The 18,753-nt window shown below is 37.9% G+C and overlaps 1 protein-coding gene across 9 annotated transcripts in view; it reads right to left on the reverse strand.

Annotated features, from left to right (window-relative positions):
• KIF13A (kinesin family member 13A) overlaps window positions 1-18,753 on the reverse strand; it is a 114,344-nt gene that overhangs the window by 28,937 nt on the left and 66,654 nt on the right. For 6 of the 9 annotated variants that reach the window (XM_071804604.1, XM_065832717.2, XM_065832716.2 and 3 more), the window contains 9 exons: window positions 15,287-15,398; window positions 14,680-14,892; window positions 12,445-12,555; window positions 11,312-11,446; window positions 10,019-10,149; window positions 8,208-8,294; window positions 7,934-8,100; window positions 6,735-6,857; window positions 2,169-2,379 (listed from right to left, as the gene is read on the reverse strand). In XM_071804604.1, coding sequence (XP_071660705.1) covers window positions 2,169-2,379; window positions 6,735-6,857; window positions 7,934-8,100; window positions 8,208-8,294; window positions 10,019-10,149; window positions 11,312-11,446; window positions 12,445-12,555; window positions 14,680-14,892; window positions 15,287-15,398 — 1,290 coding nt within the window. The remainder of the gene's footprint in view (window positions 1-2,168; window positions 2,380-6,734; window positions 6,858-7,933; window positions 8,101-8,207; window positions 8,295-10,018; window positions 10,150-11,311; window positions 11,447-12,444; window positions 12,556-14,679; window positions 14,893-15,286; window positions 15,399-18,753) is intronic. The other 3 variants (XM_065832719.2, XM_065832718.2, XM_065832720.2) reach the window with 1 other exon arrangement.

Here is an 18,753-nt window from a genome sequence, read left to right on the forward strand (position 1 = left end):
TTTTCCTGTATTTCTTGTCCTCTGGCCAGTTGGCTGGTACACATCCTCTCAGCACCACATTGCCATGCTTTCACAGCAGAAATCCCTCAAAGATGTTCTTCCAGTTACTTATTTAAGAAGATTCATTTTTTTTCCCCTTTTTTTCACAAGCCCAAACCAAAGTATACCTAAGAGGATCTTCTAGATGACAGGAAACTGATAATTAGTTCTTCCAGAAAACTGCTTATTCAAAGGCAGTGCCACCAAAACATTACCAGACTGCTTATGGATCGCTACAAAGGGCATTCATTCTCCTCTTTTTCACAATGCAGTGAAGTACAGCCTTCAAGTATAATAGTTCAACAGTTATTTATAGTAAAGCATTCACCCACGAAATCCAGAGACAAAATGCTTGTTCAAAGCACAGCTCCTCCCTGAGGAACTTCTAACAACTACTAAGAAGGCTGGCACAACATTTAGCCTTGGTAGTGCTCCAGATTCTCACTTCTTATGTCAGTACATGATTGTGGCGGTTGGTTAATTTTAAGTTGATCAATTACAATCTTTTTCTTCTCTACAACAGGTAAGAAGGTTTTTTGCTCCTTCCTCTTCCCTTCTATTGCACCTTTTTAGAGGTGTGGCTTCCCTTTCTAGTAAGCCCAGATCTCATGGCTGCTGCTGAAGTGCTTTATCAATGATTTCTTGACGGCCTTGCTGTGCTCAAAGCTGTTTTGAACAGCAATGATTCCAACTGGCGTGTTTCCTATTTTGCACTCCTCCTGCAGCCTTAAAGAGCCTGCAAATACCAACCATCTCTGCAATGCTTTACATTCAGTTCCAACGATTCTGTTTTTAGCTCTTACAGAGGCAAACAATTATTATAATTAAAGCTGAAACACAGCACTACTTTTCCCTATACTTGCCATGGAAAACATTCTAGTCACTGCTGGTGAGTGGATCAACAGTTTGTTATTTAGAATCATAGAATGTCCCCAGTTGGAAGGGACGTGGAAGGATCAGGGTCCAACTGCTGTTGTTTGGGTTTTTTTCCCAGGTCAAAGTGGGCAGAAATTACAAAACAAAACCTTGCACAAAAACTAATCCAAGACCTGTTCTAACTCTCTGAATTTGAAAGCTGCAACACAATCTGCATTGCCTTTGTTTAGACTTTTCTTGTACATGGATTTTTTTTTTAAATGGTGGAGAATAAAGCAAAAATAACCAAAATAGGAAAAAGCACTCAAACTCACTACATACAGAAAACAGGCTGAGTGATTAATGAAGCTTCTGTTTTAAAAGAAAATTAATTAAAAAGAAACAAGTAACCTGTGAGTACATCTAGTCATTCTTCCTGCTGAATTAACCCAATGACAGAATAATCCGTTGTACGCCAAAAGCTTAAATCATCTTGGTTGCTACCCCCAGAACTTCCCTCCATGGAGCCAGCATTCTTCCCTCTCCAGTTATACCAACAACAAGCTTCTCTCATTGACAAGATGCAAACACACACCTAGTCTGCTTTTTTAACAATCCCTGCAAATCTCACTATGAAGTTTCACCACGGCTGCATTCAGCTGCCTTGCTATTCCTTTGCAAAGAGGCCTTTCTACCCCATGGCAAACCGCTTACTTCCTAAGCAGCTGAAACACACTCTATTTGACTATTCTGCGGTTCTCAAATACACAGCTGTTCTCCTCTAAAGCTGGACTTACTTTTAGAAATGTGCATACAACATTTAAGGACTTCCATTTTCTGTGTTTTTTATGGTTTTTAGGTTGTGAAATACCATTCTCTTATTGTATACTCTCAACACACAATACTCTTTAGTGGACTCCTTAGTCTTAGTTGACAAATTTGCCTTTGTGCTATCCTTTCCTTTTTTTCCAGAACTAGCTTAATAATTGCAAAACCAAACATTTCAGAAGCACTTTTCTATTATAGTTCAAAAAAGAGCTATAATGCTGATCAATAAAAGCTAAATTCTGATTTCATTTGTGTATTAAATGAAAGAAGATCTTGTATACACTTCAGGATCTAAATGAAGTGTTAACACTTTGGAGGAGGCAGATCCTGTACTGCACATCAACTCCATAAAAAAGTATTATCAGCTTCTGACGGACGGCTCAAGTCCCATCTTTTGCCCTTTATAGTTTTTAGTTATTGTTCTGCTTTAAGTCCAGTATTCTCACCTCTCTTCTGTCCAGAGATTGACTTTCTGCTGCGCAGTCTGCGCAGTGTAGGAGAGTCTGTCACTGCTGTGCTGATGCTGCCTCTCTGGAGAGAGCTGCTGCCGCAGCAGCTCCAACTCGCGTTCATACATCAGCCTCTGCTCCTCAAGAGCACTCCGCTTCTCTTCCAAGTACTGCTTCTCCAAGATCTGGACCACGTTTTGTACTGGGTCTAAAACAAAACAAGTCCACCAAATGTAAGAGTGAGAAAATGCCATTTCAGCATTACACTATTTATTTGGTAATAGCAACCAAGATATCCCAGTCTTTGCAAACACACAATGGCCATTACCCCCCCAAACAGAAGCCAAAATAATAAATATTGCATTAGATAAATAAATTCAAACAAGAAAAAAAAAAAAAAACACCAGCATGCAAAGAGGCTGAAACAATGGTTAAGACCCTTGTCTACTGCACACTTCAGCACTGTGAAATTGTAATATGTTCCAGAATCCCCATCAGAAAAAAAGAATAGATGGAAAGTGGAATAAATGAATAAGAAGAAAACAAAGAAAAATATAAGGGAAGATATTAACCAGAGAAGGAAACGACATAAGGAATTAAAAAAACAATTTGCTTTCTCCATTTTGGCACAGAATGAAATATGTTGCAGAGCTGCAGATGAAAACGGAGACAAACAAGTGGTCTGACTAGTCACATATCACATTGTACCAATGTGCTGCTGTACAACAGTGAAGCAGACAAAGTACATTCTGGAGGGGACTTCTGCATTTAGCCTTACAAACCACTTTTCATCCCAGTACCAACCCAGAACAACTACCCATTCGGATACTCTATCCTTAAACAACTGCTTGTGTTAATCGGCTACAGTTAAATCTAAATTGCATTCAAATTAAAGAAACACCTATTCCTTGTTTTTAGGTCCAATGCCAGACTGTGCCTCTGAAAGAGCAATTCAATGGAATAAGCTCCTTCTATATACTACCAGTATGTATCTGCTTCATGCATGTACAGCTGGAAGCTTAAATACAGCAAAAAGAGTGGTTTGAAAGAGGACCAATCTAGATGAATATGAGTGACAGCACATCACCCAACAGACTGCTGGTTCTGCACATCAGAAGAAGGAAGAAGAGGAAGTTCTACAGATGGAGTCATGGAAATGAGGGGAAATAACACTGCAGCTCTAGAACATGCCAGGATTTTCAAATGCAAAAAATTGTTTGTGATATCTCTTCCATTTTGCAAATATAAAAAAAAAAGAGCTGCTGTGACTTTTAAGGATGCCAGTCTGTCACAAAGGAGGGAGACAAATCCATTTTTAATTACACTGTCCCACTTTGGAACTAGTCAGTGTGATTTAGTGATGAACCATCTTGCTTTTACTACCAAAAGCCTACATGAAAAATGTACATGAATGCTACATGAAAAAAATTTTGGGTTACTATAGCATGCAATCGAGGATTCACATGAAAGTGTCTGTAGGGTTTTCATCAGCAGCAGTGTTATGCTGGTCCCCATAACATGCACATACACTCTCTCAAAACCAAACACGCCTTATATCTTCACAGTAGATGTAAACAAATGTAAATTACTGTATTCCACAATGTATAACAACTTACTTAGTACTAAAACTAAAGAGACCAATTTTGCTAAAGAGAAATCAACTCATTATCTGTGATTTTGACATACACGCAAATTTAGGCAAGCCATTCATAACACAAATCCTTCCTATTATAAATGCCAGAGGAGCAAACAGGATCTCCACGGTTTTGTTGTTACACTGGGTTTCTATTTGCCTCTCAGCATCCTTTTTGGAAATATTAAGATTGGTGTAAAGCATATTTTTATTTTTAGCAGAAAGCAAACACTACTGCAAATTGCTACTGTGGCCGTAGCCTCATCCATGGAAGAAATCACTGTCTTCACACAAAGACATCACAAAATATCACCATGATGGTAATTATAAAGCACAAAGTTAAAAATCATTTGGTATAAATAGCAACCAAACAGCAAAATAGTGATGCATAAGTGTTTAAAATAACCAGAAATATTACTTTTTAGTACATGACATTCTAGAAAGACAGTTTTCAGCTTTTAAATATACAGTGCAACAAAAACAAATGACTGAAATATATTCTAATATGCTAGATTAAAGCCCAAGTTATTCATGTTGATCTGCATCACCCTCCTCCTCCTAACTTCTCCAGATAATACCTAAATTACCTTCACATGCATAGGTTTCACTGCATAATCCCTAAAATAGTTTTAGTTATGCATAAGAATGGTTGAGAAATCAGGTATTACGCAGAAGATAGAGAAGAGGCATGGAAGAAATTAAACCCTCAATTGTGTTTGCAAACACAGGAAATGAATCTAAGGCTGACTCATTGAGATGAGACTTTTCTAAACTGCTCAAAGACCAGCTCTGAGTTCAAGGAGCATATTTCCTTAATAAAAATAACCTTTTCAACCACTGAGATTTACAGGAGTCACAATCACCACAGGATCAAACTAGACCATGGAAAATATTTGGAACGAGATGCAAGAACCTAATCTAAAATTTCCCAGTTTCAATGAAATCCACTATTGTTTGGGGAAAGAACAGGTGGGTTATGCTTTTATTTAAATGCAAAAGGTAAATTTACACTTTTAGAAAAGTTTTCAGCTTAACTTTTGAAAGAGTTTACACAGAAAACCCCAAGTCTTTCGCAGTGGAAAAGCAAAATATGGTGTGAATTATAAACTGTCTAGTAAGAAGATGTAAAAATAAGCAAGTTTTTCACAATTAAAAAGAACTGCTGTAGTGCTTAAGTTAGATTTAAACACCATGTTCCACAATTTTGGATTTCTCATGCGAAGTCAAAAAAAATCAGGCAAGACTAGCCAGTGCCTGTCAAATGAATACCAAATTCCATACAGTGTTAAAAGTCACAAGTCTCCCAATCCTTTACATATCATAGAATCATAGAACAGTTTGGGTTGGAAGGGACCTTCAAAGGTCACCTAGTCCAACGCCCCTGCCATGAACAGGGACATCTTCAACTAGATCACATTACATGACAAGAGTTCAATGGCTCTAGAAAGACCATTCATATGCAGTTATGCCTCTGTAAAATGCTAGAATATTAACATTGAACCAGAAGAATGTACTTTCTCCATAGGATAAAGAGCATTTATTACCTCGCTGCAATGTCACTTCACGTCAGTAACAACAATGCTGAATAAATAAATTCCTTAAAGATTTCATGGAAGTGCATTTTTCTAAGCAAGCCAGAAGGTGGTTATGGGACAGGCTGCTTTGTTCGGTTCCATCAAAATCCCCATCCCGAGCTGTAACAGTTTTGTTTGCCCAAATGAGAATCTGCCTAACCTAATCACATTGTTTACTTAACCACTGCACCGCATACAAGAATAAAGTAAACTTCTTTGCTGCATTCTCTGTTTGACCAGAATCACAAATTAGCAGTACAAAGCTGATCTGACAGAATCCCACAAAGAAAGTGAACATGTTGAAGGGAGGAAGGAATCTGGATGTTTTCTTTATAGCTGTTTCCAATGTTACACATTTGCCTCAGAACTTCTCTGGAGCCGGATGCAATATGTGACACTGCTGTACTGGTCACATGCCATAAAAACAAATGTGTTTGCACCCTGGAGAAGCCAGGCTATTTATTTAAAGAGGGTTACTGTTCTCAGATAGATCAAGGGGAAGGGGGAAAAAAAAAGAAAACCACCAACAGCCCACAAACAAGCAAAAAAACCTCTTGCTTTGGGCTAGATAATTATTTTATAGACATATATTTATATAATCAAATTTTTTAAATATCCCTTTATTCTCCCCAATAACAGAATTAACTATCTTCAGTTATTTAGTCACTTCTTCCTTAAGTGTATTTATTTTTCATTTTAAGGAAGAACAAATAAATGGTATTTTAACAAAGCTGCTTTACTACTTACCCAACAAACTGGAAACCTGTCAGAAAAAACATCTATTAGCTATACCATTGAGAACAGAACCTAGAAGTGCTATCTAGCTTCAAATCAAAAGACCAGTCTATGATCTGCAGTCACTTGTTTTCTCAGGGTTTTATTATATTATCACTTACTGCTCCAATTTAGTTAAGCAACACCTATGTGCGAGGGAACAGAAGAGACAAGATGCAGAATAATTGCATTATAATGCCTCTGAAAAGGTGCAACATGTAGGACCACTAACATTTTCTGAGCATTAGGGAGGAGAAAGCTCTAATGAAACAAAAGGTCTGTGCTTTTCCTGAACAAAGACACAAAAAACAACCGACCAAGACAAAAACTGCCTGAAGCTCCATCAAAAAAGTCTATTGAGCCAAAATGTAAAGACACTTGAAATATTGTGAAGAATCATTTCGGCAAGATAATAACACATGAAAACAAAAAAAAAAGCAACCTCTCGTTCAAAGAACACTGACTCATTGTAGACTGCTACAGTTTAGTCAAATCCCCTGTTAGTGACAAGCAGATCAAGCATCAATTAATGCTTTCAAATTTCTCCAGCAGTCTCATGCATGAGTCAATAGAGTTCAAAACCTTTGTCCCAGTTTTGGCACAGATACGGGATGGTTTGAGGCCTTAAAACAGGCAACAGACTCTTCAGAAGCGATGACAACACTGAAGACCACCAGGATGGCAGATTCATCTGAAATTCGTCTCCTGGTATGATTGAACCATAATGAGAATATTTCTGTTATCAAACAGTAATTTCACATCAATTTAAGTGACCTGACCCTGTCACTCACTCACACAAGCAATCCCATTAAAATCAAACAGTAAAAAGCCTACAACTATTGCTAAAGCATCAACCATATAAAACCATCCTGCTGTACTCAACAGCAAAACAGAGAAAGGTGAAGAACAAGGGGAGAACAAGAAAAAAGTAAATACTGTATTCAGAAAAGCAAACCACAGCAAACAATGGAAATACTGTAAAGATATGAAGAAAGGAAGGCAGGAAGCAATGAAACACCATCTATTGTGTCTTCCTGGTCCCTGACCAGGATACAAATACCAAAAGGTATTTGCCTCTCAAATTTTGTGTTTTAAAAAACCTGTACAAAGCATTCAGTAGTTTGCCAAGTTTTTCAGCATTTCTTTATACCATATGCTATCATATGAGCTATGACTTGCATTCTAGAAATCATGAAAACACCACATTGTTTCATAGATACACCATACCATTATTTTATATGTACTGTATTTCATTATAATGTCCAAAAAAAGGCAGCACATTAGGTTTTAACAAAGATTAAATACAATAGAGTGATCAAGCATTAAAAAACCACTCTAGCTGACATTCGACTATTGGTTTGTTATCATTTCAGTGTTTTTCTACTAAACAGCATCAGTAATATTTGATACAAAAGGACAATGAAACTGAGCCATATTTGGAGCACCCTTTTGTCTGCAGTAACTTAAGAAAGTAAGAGGTTAGTAAGACTTGGATGATGATTTGACAGGTATATGATTACAACACAGCTGCACTATAAAGGACCAGAGATGTACTGATAAAATTCTGTGTCAGGGCACAACCGAACTACGAACTTGTGTCTGTATTGATAACTATGTGCATATACCTATGTGCCTAACACCGTTTCTATAAAATATCTTTTTCTGAAAATGTTCCAAAGGTCCCTGGAGTAAGTACAACACTTGTTTTACCCAGAAATTAAGTTCCTTGCTAAATTTGTTAGACAATCCAATAGAACATTTTTATCTGAAAGTTGCCTTACCATTACTATTCAGTGTTTTCATAATAACTTCCATTTGTGCAAACTCATAGTTGTAGTCTGGTTCTGAAGAAGCTTCACTGGTTGCATCCAGATCATGCTCTCCTAATGAAGTTTCTTTCTCAAGGTCTTTCAGCCAATCTCGTCGTTTCCTCTTTGGTAAGTTGATTCTGTGTAAAAATTAAAGTTCGGTTTCAAAAAGTTTATGCAGAACAATGGAATTAAAAAAAAAATAGGCTGAATGTAAAGAGGTTGGAATGTAAATATCAACTATTACCTAAAAAAGTGGTTGTTTCCCCATAATATTCTATCTCCGTGCCACAATTGAGTGACAGAACATACCAGTGCACCATTTACACAGGACCTGAAAGAAGAAAATACAACTTCAGCAAAATCCTAAAAACAAAAGATTGAACAGTAATTACAAAATCTACTGCTCCTCCAATCTACAGGCAGTGATTTCTGTCATATCATGCACAAATCTGTTAGGTTCTCATTAAAGCTTTGGCTGGCACAACTCTTTAGTCAACATACAGATGAGGTTGATTTAGTTGTACAGTTTTTTTAAATGCCCATTTCTCAAACTGGGTCTCCAGCTGTTTCTTACAAACAGTCTGTTAATTTGGATGCCTGCAATTGTTACTGATAAAGCTCTCCAAGATACAAGATAGTCAACACAAGAGTTGTAAAATATACTATTAACATACTAGACCATTCAAGCCTAAGAAAAGACCCTTAGATCCAAGTTTCATTCTTTCAACAGACTGAGTGACTATTATTAACAAAGGTGTATTTTTGTGAACATCTGGTATACTGCTACATTTGCATTTTGGTTTCTTTGTATTTAAGTTTCAAACACAAAATGGGAAAAATGGAGCTGTTGAACTTTCACATATGAGAGTCACAAAGCAGAACATTTTATCTGAAAGGGAAAAAAAACCTGAAGTAAAATGAAAAGCCTTTTTCAGATGCAGTGTTCTGAATTCAGCTTTCTTGAGTAAGTCAACACAAACATGTAAGCATTTGATTTAAAACCAGATTTTCTTCTTTTTTTAATGATATTCTGGTAGCTAGATTTCTGTTGATACTAGTATCTTAAGAACAGCTCCTTAAGCATTGCACACCAGGCATGAGTAAAATAAGTTTTTTCCACTGCTGTGTGCCTTTGTTCTTGCCAGTCAAAATGACTGACTTCCAGTACAGTAACTATATCACCAGAAGTCTGAATCCCATCTGTTTGAAATTTTGTACTGTAGGCTGCAGAAGAAAATGCAAATGCTAAGAGGCACTTTACCGAAGGCAGAATGAAAGAGATCAGATTTTTTAAAAGGTGTCTCTCAAACTTTTGTTTCTCATTCTGATACTAATCTATACATTTATTTAGATATTCAGATTTCAGACTAACAGCAGGACTATTAACTGGGACAAAGGTATTGCTTATCACATGCCACTGAAGATGAAGTGACAAAGACATTTACCATTCCACCCAAGAAGCCACAGTACTCCCATAATGAAAAATAATTAAAATACAAAAGTAGAAACAAAAGGACAAACTTGACTTCACATTGCATATTTACTAGACACAATGGTAAGTAAAGATTTAGAAAACAATTTCAAGGTCTTCAGATCTTTAAAACACCTCTTTCTCACAAAATACTGAGCTTTACAACAGGAACTACTCATGAGAGACAATTTCTCCTCCCCCACCAAGACACAGGCTACTATCCCATTGCAGGGGTCAGGACAGCCAGCAGCATCTCAGTGATTGTGTTACCACTGAAGACAGAGACAAGCAATGGTTCCCCATTCCTATTAAAAAGCTTCTTGCGACGGTTTATTCTGAGTCAAACGATTGATAGTCTGTTAAGGTGCAAAGTGAGTGGGTGGGTAGGTGTGTACACACGTGGGGAAATCTCAGTTTTATCACCGAATTTCACTTCTAAGCATCTGTTTAAGTCACCTGTATTGAAGCAACTCATTCATCAGAATGTAAGATATTTCTGACTATGTAAAATAAAAATGCATGCAAGTTATCCTCTGGTAAAGAAAAGCAACACTTCACTAAAAAGTGCTGCTGATTCTCCTTACCTTGCATTTTCTTTTGGTGTGAGTGTAACTTCTCCATCAAAAGCAATATCAATCTCGCAGTGTTCTGGTTGGATTCCTATACCAAAGAGCTGTATATCCTGAGAGGTATCTGCACCAACTCTTGTGTGATCCTAGAAAATAAGCAGTTACTAAGGGACAAGCAAACTATCACTGTTTACATAACTAAGACAATATTAGCTAAAGCATTGAGGCTGAACAATCTACATGCTCTTCTTTGCTAAGCACTTCTGTAGGGTAGAAATGGTGCCATAGCAGATTGGAAGACTGTAAAGGTCACACAGAAACTGTTCTGCTATGCACTTTATCTCCATATCATTTTAGATAAAGCAAAATAAAGCAGTTGACACACAAATTCTGATTTTAAAATATTCTTAGACTATGCTTGCATACAAGTAATAAATGCAAATAGTGAAGAAAACCAGCCACGTCATGCAGGCATATATAACAGAGAACAGCACAGATAGTAAAACATGATACACGGAGTTGGCTGCTTTTTAGAAGACACCTATACAACAACTCAAACATACTAAGATCTACATAATTTCAAGTCATACTGTAAATTCTGCCAAAATACTTTGCTGTTTTAGAGAGGTTGTGCTTTATTTGCTTCTGTTCAAATGCAGAAGCCCTATCTCTGCCACTAAAGCAGAAAGTAACTATAAAACCAGACAGGATATTCTTTCATACCTTATTGACAAGGAGCTTGTATTTGCTTGCAAACTTATGAGGTTTGTTTTTGACACCATTTCACTCTGACACAAGACTACGCTAAACAGAATGGTATGAAAGCTAGTGGCACTAGGAAAATATTTTTCTCTAAATTTTAAACAGTGCTTCCCCCCCCGCTTTCTCTTAAACTTTTCTGACAAAGGCTACGTTTACTCTTACTGATTAGTACTAAGCATCATCTCCATATGATTAACTCATGGAATATTTAAAGCAATCGTCAGCTGAATAACAAAAAAGAAGCACCTAGCACAAGGCTCTCTCTTCTCATTCAGCCCAGAAGGTGACCCTACTCACATCCTGCCTAGAAAATCTAGAACATGGGCACACACTGAGCACTTCTCCCACTGTTGGCAATCAGGAAATCAGTTAGGAAAGCAATGGAGCTGAACTGCAGAGGGAGAACAAAAACCTAAGCAGTAGGAGGCAGCCTATCCCATTTTGCTGCAACTAGTCTTAATAATCTATATAACAAATTGAGCCAGAAATTCAAAACAATAAACAAGTGTCCTTTCATTCTGTGTAAACATCCTGCTCAGTTCTTACCTTTAAGTAGTAAACCAAAAGCTCATTAAGCGCAGGGTCTGCATTCAGGTTCACCAGGTAACACTTGTCATCACCAACCTTGATACCTGAAGACTCAAGGGAAATTCCCATACTTTCTAGCTGTCTTTGCCTCTCCTGTAAGCACAAAAATAGGTTAATCTCCCCTGCTGCAACATATAGGCACGAGTACAGCAAGTAAACAAAAGCAGAGCAACTAAAGCTGAAGATGCACGTACTGAGCATGCATTCTGTATATCGCTACCAGAAACAGAACTTGACACTGGTTAAGTACTATATGTTTAACAGAATTTATTTTTACACGCCAACAATAAAAGGTTAAATCTAATCCTCAAGCACCTGCTTCCCCAAAGTGGAACTTACCTGAAAGCAGCCCTACTGATTTTATTAGAGCCCCTATGTTAGTCAAAAACTAGTTTCAGTTGCAATTATAATGCAAAAATAACCACAGTCACAGGTAATTTAGAGAACAGCAAGCTACAATTTAGGTTCATTCTTTTGAAGCCTTTTTTTTTTTTTTTTAATTTAAACAACCGTTGCACCAAAGCATGCTTCTGGAACATTAGGACTAGTAAGGGAAAACAACAATAGTTGTTCTCCAAGCTATAGACGGCGGAAATGATGAAAAAGTACACTAGAATCCAGAAGTCATATTTTAAGTACAATAACAATAACCAAACATTAGTGAATATATGTACACATATTCCTTCTTTGGTTAAGAAGTCACTAAAAGCAAATGCAACAAATACCACCCAAAACTCTGATCCTTTTGTAATTCTTCACTTTCTTAGTCACTTCAAGGTAAACACGTCCAAGATCCCACTGTGGTCATAGAAATAAATGAGCTGTCCAAACATATTTTGACATTTTATTTTAAAACCAAATGTTAGTTTTTATCAATGATATCATGACACAGCTACATTTATTCTAATGAAATTTAGACAAAACAAGCAAACAAAACCAACACCACCACCAACCAAGGGGAAAAGACAAAAGTCCAGAGGAATTTTAAATAGCTGGCAGGGAAGGCAGCATAGTCCACTAAAGCTCATGAAATTCAGCTGACTTGCACTATATTAGTATCTGGCCTTTCCTCCTCAAAATTTCTGAAATACCTGTGCAATTTCTTCTGTTTTCCTTAGCTTTTCTTCCCAGGTGACTGTTAGCTCCTTTATTAGCTTTTCAGATTCTTCCAATTTTTCCTTCAGTTCTGGTGCTTTCATGGCCTAAAAGACAGAAATTAGCAAAAAACTCTCATCTACTCTTCCAACTGCAGTGTCTGCTTGCATAAGGAAACTGAACACAGTAGCATAATATAAAATGCGACAAACATAGATTTCAACTGTATCCCCAGGTTTTTCATGGCAGAAAATGAAGAAACAGGTCACTTGCAAAGGAAGAGGACAGAAACAACCTGTAAGGGGTCCAGTTCTGACATAGCTGAAGGTCGACATAGCTCCGGAGGCCAATGGAACCAACCAAATCTCTGGGCCTGGCCGATCAAGCTTCAGTGTCTGTATAAAAATATCTGAGTATTTAAAAACTTTAAATCTTAGCTATCTGAAGTTAAACTGCGAAGTCTTTCTTCCAACAGCAGTTTCATATACAAATTTCTCTTGATATTTAGCCTTCCATGCTATTTTGGTTTCGTAAGTGTTTCTAGAGTTGCACTACAGCTTTCCGACTGACCCTGTTGATTACCTTTCAAAGGAGGGCATGCTCTCGAGCTAACACACACTTCTCATTTCACAATTGGAAACAAAAGCAAAGGCCTCAAACACATCCAGTGCCAAGTAAGAATTCAACAAGCTGGCCTATAACTCTATATTACTGTTTAAAACAGAATGTATAAGAGGAAAAAACTTTAAAATAAATTACTAAGACTTTGGACACCTTCCTACTGATTGTCTTCAGCCACATTCTGCGCCAACATAATTAAAAACATAATACAATAATATTTTCCTATTTAAAATATGGGATTAGAACAGATTTTTATTTACAAAAAGAAAAGTGAATCAGTCCTTTTTCTTAAATCAGATTTTCCCATTTCAGCCTGTAAGGAACTGTTCACATGAGGAACACTGTTCCTTAAATGAAAGTGAAGTTTAAACACCACACAAATTTACCATCAGACACCTTTGTTCTTTTTCCACCAGTATTTTGTATCTTGGCTGAAAAGACCAAAAATATGTTCCCACAGCACAGTGCTTTATAACTCCACATATCACAAAATAAACTACCCTACCCTGATACTTTGCTCTCCAATTATTAACAGAAATATAAATCTAAAATAAGCAGCAATCCCAGTGTTAACTGTCAAGGCAGTAAAGCAAATTGTTGATGGTTTCACTATTGGACTTTTGCCACTTTTCTATAGTTTTTTACAAATGTCAAGGAGAGAAACATCCCACATATTTTGTGGTCCAATACCAGATTTTCAGCTTTTCACACTTTTCCATTTGACATCTCAAAATTATGTAGTTCATCTATGAAAAAAAAAATAATCTGCTAATAAGTTGTCCTGATACAGTGCTGTGTTTTGGACTTAGTATGAGAAGAATGTTGATAACAAACTGGTGTTTTAGTTGTTGCTCAACAGTGCATATACTAGGTCAAGGACTTTTCGATTTCCCATGGACTGCCAGAGAGGACATGTGCACGAAGCTAGGAGAGGACACAGCCGGGACAGCTGACCCAAACTGGTCAAAGGGATATTCCACACCATATAATGTCACTGGGGGAACATGGTCAAGGGGTGGCAATCGCTGCTCAGGGATGGGTTGGGCATTGGTCAGTGGGTGGTGAGCAAATGCACTGTGCACCACTTGTTTTGTATGTTATTTTATCATCATCATTATCATTATTTTCTCTTCCTTTGCTGTCCTATGAAACTATCTTTATCTCCACCCATGAATCTTTCGGGTTTTTTTTGTTTGTTTGTTTGTTTGTTTTTTTCCCCATTCTTCTCCCCATCCCACTGTGGCGGGGGGGTGGTGGGTGGGTATGTGAGTGGCTGCGTGGTGTTTAGTTGCTTGCTGGTGTTAAACAATGGCATAAGTCTACACAATGAAGTTGTACTCTAGCTCTTATCTCTGCTGCATCAATTATTGCTTGACATGAAGTTCCTCAAGAACAGTCTATTCTGACAAGGGTCAACATTACCACAACGTTGTCCTCATTTAAAAGTTATGTTGGATTTATTTCAGTAAACAAGGTTAATTATTTAACAAAAATGTGCAGGACTCTTCCTTTCCTCATTTTGTAAGACTTAAAAAGAAAGGTAATCTTCCAGCCAGAGTCTGATGTTTCCTTGTGAAACTCGGTTTACCATATACTGTGAATAACGTTACCTCAGCTTGCGAGAGCTGTTCTTTGAGTTTTTCAACTTCTTCACGTAGTTCTCTGATGACTCTAGCATTTGGATCTTCATTCACCACAGCATGATTAACTATCCTTTTGGCTCTGTCTGCATATCTGAGAGTAGAGAGTGTTTCTTCATAATTGTCTGCTGCTGGACTAATTGTGGCTATCATGGCCGTTTGGCTGTTTCCTCCCAAGTTGTCCTGTAGAGTGCATCCACAGAAAGTTCAAGAGTTAAAAATGGTTCTCAGGTTATACAGTGTCTTTACAAAAAAACTTAAATTGCAAAGCTTATTATTTAGACACTGAAAGGTACTCTGGATATAAACTACGCAGCATGTTCCACAAACATTTCCAGCCACCTCCACTAGCACTGATTCCACTATAACTGAAAATAGCCAAATAGGACTTTAAACAGAATTAACACAAGACACACTAACCTGTCCATATTACTTGGAATAACTTAGAGCTACAAGAGCTCCTTAGCTCACTCCTTTAAAAAAATATAAGTCCACATACACAGAGTTGTGCTACGATGATCCTACAAACTATTAAGCTAACATCTTGTGAACAGGATGAACATAAAATATTAATTACCTTGAGAAGCCATGTGAGTACAGAGTCTCTGTAAGGCACAAACTTGTTTTTCCCCTTCCCTGCTGCTTGGTCAGCGAGTGAGGATATAACCAAGCCCAGCGTTGAAAGTGACCTATAAATGCAACACAGCAGAATTGCTTTAATATATATTCCAAATGTAGATTTAATAAAACACAGAAAAAAGGATTTGCTGAAGAGTTTAACTTGTTCTCTGCAGAACTTCACATCCAATTTTCAAAATATCATGGAATAATTTAAGTTGGAAATGACCACAGGAGACAGGGTAGCCCATTGCCAAACAGGGTAATGTATTAAGTAAAATTACATATTTGGAAGAAAAAAAATGGATATCTACGGTGTTTCAGCTCATCTGGTACTAAGACCAAGCTTCAGGAAGACAGATAAAGTTGAAATATTCAGATATTTAAATATTTTGAAAAGTGTAAATCAGGCTGCTTCAGTACATAGACAATCATTGCCTTTGATTAGACACCTACCTTCTCTCGGAGACTAAAAACCTTTTTGTCTTGGACAGTGCCTCATGACACTGTTACGAGTCAGTGTTGGCAGCACAGCAAGAATCCGGTTTCTAAGAACAATGTTTTAAGAGCACTGGCTCAACAGACTGTAACAGAACAATTCTCTAGTCATAAGGAGGCATCCTCAAGACAAAGTCAACTATGGCCCAGAAGAACTATTAACTAATCAGCCATCACACAACAATAGAGGACTGCTCATCAAAAAAGCCTTGATTAGGGGTTCCCTTGACAAATGAGTTGACTGAGGTAGAGCCTTGGAGGCTCCCCTTGGGAGGGGAATAGGCCAATCAACCTCCCAGTTACAAAAATGTTGCACAAGCATGAAAAAGAAAAGCCCCAAAACTGCTTAGCAGACAGCCACATCCCAAACAGCACTCTAGAATCCTGAAAAAAATACAGGTAACTCATTCATTTTGGTACACATATCACTTCTATCAACTGTGGTAGCTCTGTGAGCAATCCGTGCAAAGCATATATGCATTATATTATCCAAGTGCTATACAACCCTGTGTAAATTTTAAGTGACATCGGGGTTCTTGGGGTGAGTATATTTAGGATAATGAGCTGGTTCAGGAGCCTGAGAACATTAAACAGATGCCTAAAGGGTTTTAAAACAGACAGCACTGAAGCCCAAGAGCATACTGCTCCATCATACCCATGCCCAATTATCCAGCTACTCTTTATAACTACTTTAAAACTTCAGCAGCATCACAATTAGATAGTGAAATAAAATTTTAATTGTACTGTTCCACTAAATCATTTTGAGTTTCCTTTTCAAAAAAGCAGTACTATTTTAGTTGATAGGCATTGTTTGCACAAGATTTGTAACAGGGTCTTAGTGCTGCTTGAAACTGTCAGTGGTTCAGAAACAGCACTTACAAAAACGCTACAGAAGAATATTTCAAGGAAGACATCTGAGGGTAAGGTAACAAGAACTATTACCTGTGCTAGAGAACAGACTGCCTTAGCTTATTGAGTGTCACAAAAGATGTCCTATATTGTGTATAGCACAAAGTAGTATGATAGGATAGACTTGAAAACAAAATTAAAATAAATTCATGGAGAGGCTACGCAATCTGATCTCCCAAGAGAGGACTCTACTTTGTAAATTTGTCTGTAGGATAACTTCGCTATTTGCCTCAGAAAAACTCACAGCAGAAAGGCCAGTTAGTTTTAATTTGCAGCATAAAAGTCTAACGACCTCTGAAAGCTTGTGGGAGGAAGAAAGGAGAGGGAGAATCGGTTCTTGCCTCCAGCCTCTGGTCTCCATAGGCAGAGATGGCAGTGAGCTAAACATGCAAGAGCAAACAGTAGGATGCTGTACACTGCTCCGTAGCAACCTCCCACAGCACAAGTGAAAAGCAGCACCAGCACACTCCCAACAGAGTCCACCTTCAAGGAGCTTAAAGTTAAAAAGTCACCCTGGCCTATTTTCCTCTGATTCCTCTTTCCCCTCTTTAAATGAGGGGAATGTGAAAATCAAAGCAAAAAAACTGAGGGAGAGGGGAAGAAAAGGACACTCAAAAGACAGATGGAAAGAACTGAGATTCAAAAAGGCCTGTCACTGAAAACTACTTCACAACAGGGCTGTAACACCAATTTGAGTTATGGGCCCTGTATTTTAATGAACAGGAAATTATAAGCTACAGTTTATTAACACAAGATTAAAAGATTTTATAATATTTCTGCTCCTTATAAATACCAATTTTAAGACTGTTAACATCTGCAATAAAAGCCAAACTGTAGTCATTGACATATTCTGCTTGAGATTTCACAACACAAAGCTGTTTAAAGACTTTGAGGAAAGCAGTAAAACAAATGGCTGCCCAACAAAACAATCACAGGACTCACGGGCTGCTTTCCTTCATGCTAAGTGACACATCAGAGATCTGTCATTACTTTGATCCTATCTCACACTACTCATACAACGGTATCAACCAGTAGGCCTAAGCCCCTATCGCAGAGGAGACTCAGGCACTACAGGAGCAGCAGAGTGAACTCATGTTGTGAAAAACTATGGGAAAGCACTGTTTCTGCACACTTTCTGTTCTCCTTGTCCCTATTCCTCACGCACAACCAGGTTGCCCTTGCTAGCAGGCAGTGGGAAGCTCACCCATTCAAGCTACTTCTGTACAATTTACAACCAAATTCCTCAACAGAATCCACCTTTCCATTAGTTTCCACTCAATAAAAACCTCCCTAAAATCAGCTTGGAGTCAGACCTGTCCCAACCCATTCCTTCCTCCCAACTACACTTTAAAGGCTTCTTCTTGCATTCTCACGTTAAAATGACAATAGCTATGATGTTACTAATCAGAGTTAAAATTGCAGACTGCTCACAGAAAGTATTTTTCTTAGCCACTAATTGATAGCTTGTTTATTCTGCTTCCTCCTACTATTGTAATCTAGAAATTCCTTGACTACGCCACAGAGAGTTATTAAGCACCTGCATTTCTACGCTCCATATGGGAACTTGCACATCCTGGGCACCAACAAGCACATCCAGCTTTCCTATGAGGTACTGCAAGTCCCCCAAAAACCTCAACAATAAAGGGCAGACACCCAGCACTTTCACCAAGGCAACTCTGCATCAGCTCTGAGAAAAAACAGAAGTCATCTTTATTATGACTTTATGGAGCCATTAACAAAACGACACAACTCTCCACTATTTTGCTAAGCGTAGAACAATCCACCATGTCCCCTCTGCAACGTGCTGTCCCAAGACAGCAAAGAGTGTTTACAACTGGATGAGCTGTGGGACCAAGGTGGCAGCTGCCAGAGCCCCAGCCAGGTTCCATCAGAAACAAACAGCACAGGCACCTGCAGAGACTGGCCAGATGTCACACTACACAGTTTTGGTACACACAGCTGAGTGCACATTTTCCCTGCCCTGTAAATACATGAACAGATAAATTATTTTCACATTCT

Source organism: Patagioenas fasciata, chromosome 2 (assembly GCF_037038585.1).
Source record: "Patagioenas fasciata isolate bPatFas1 chromosome 2, bPatFas1.hap1, whole genome shotgun sequence".
In the NCBI taxonomy this organism is placed as follows: Eukaryota; Metazoa; Chordata; class Aves; order Columbiformes; family Columbidae; genus Patagioenas; species Patagioenas fasciata.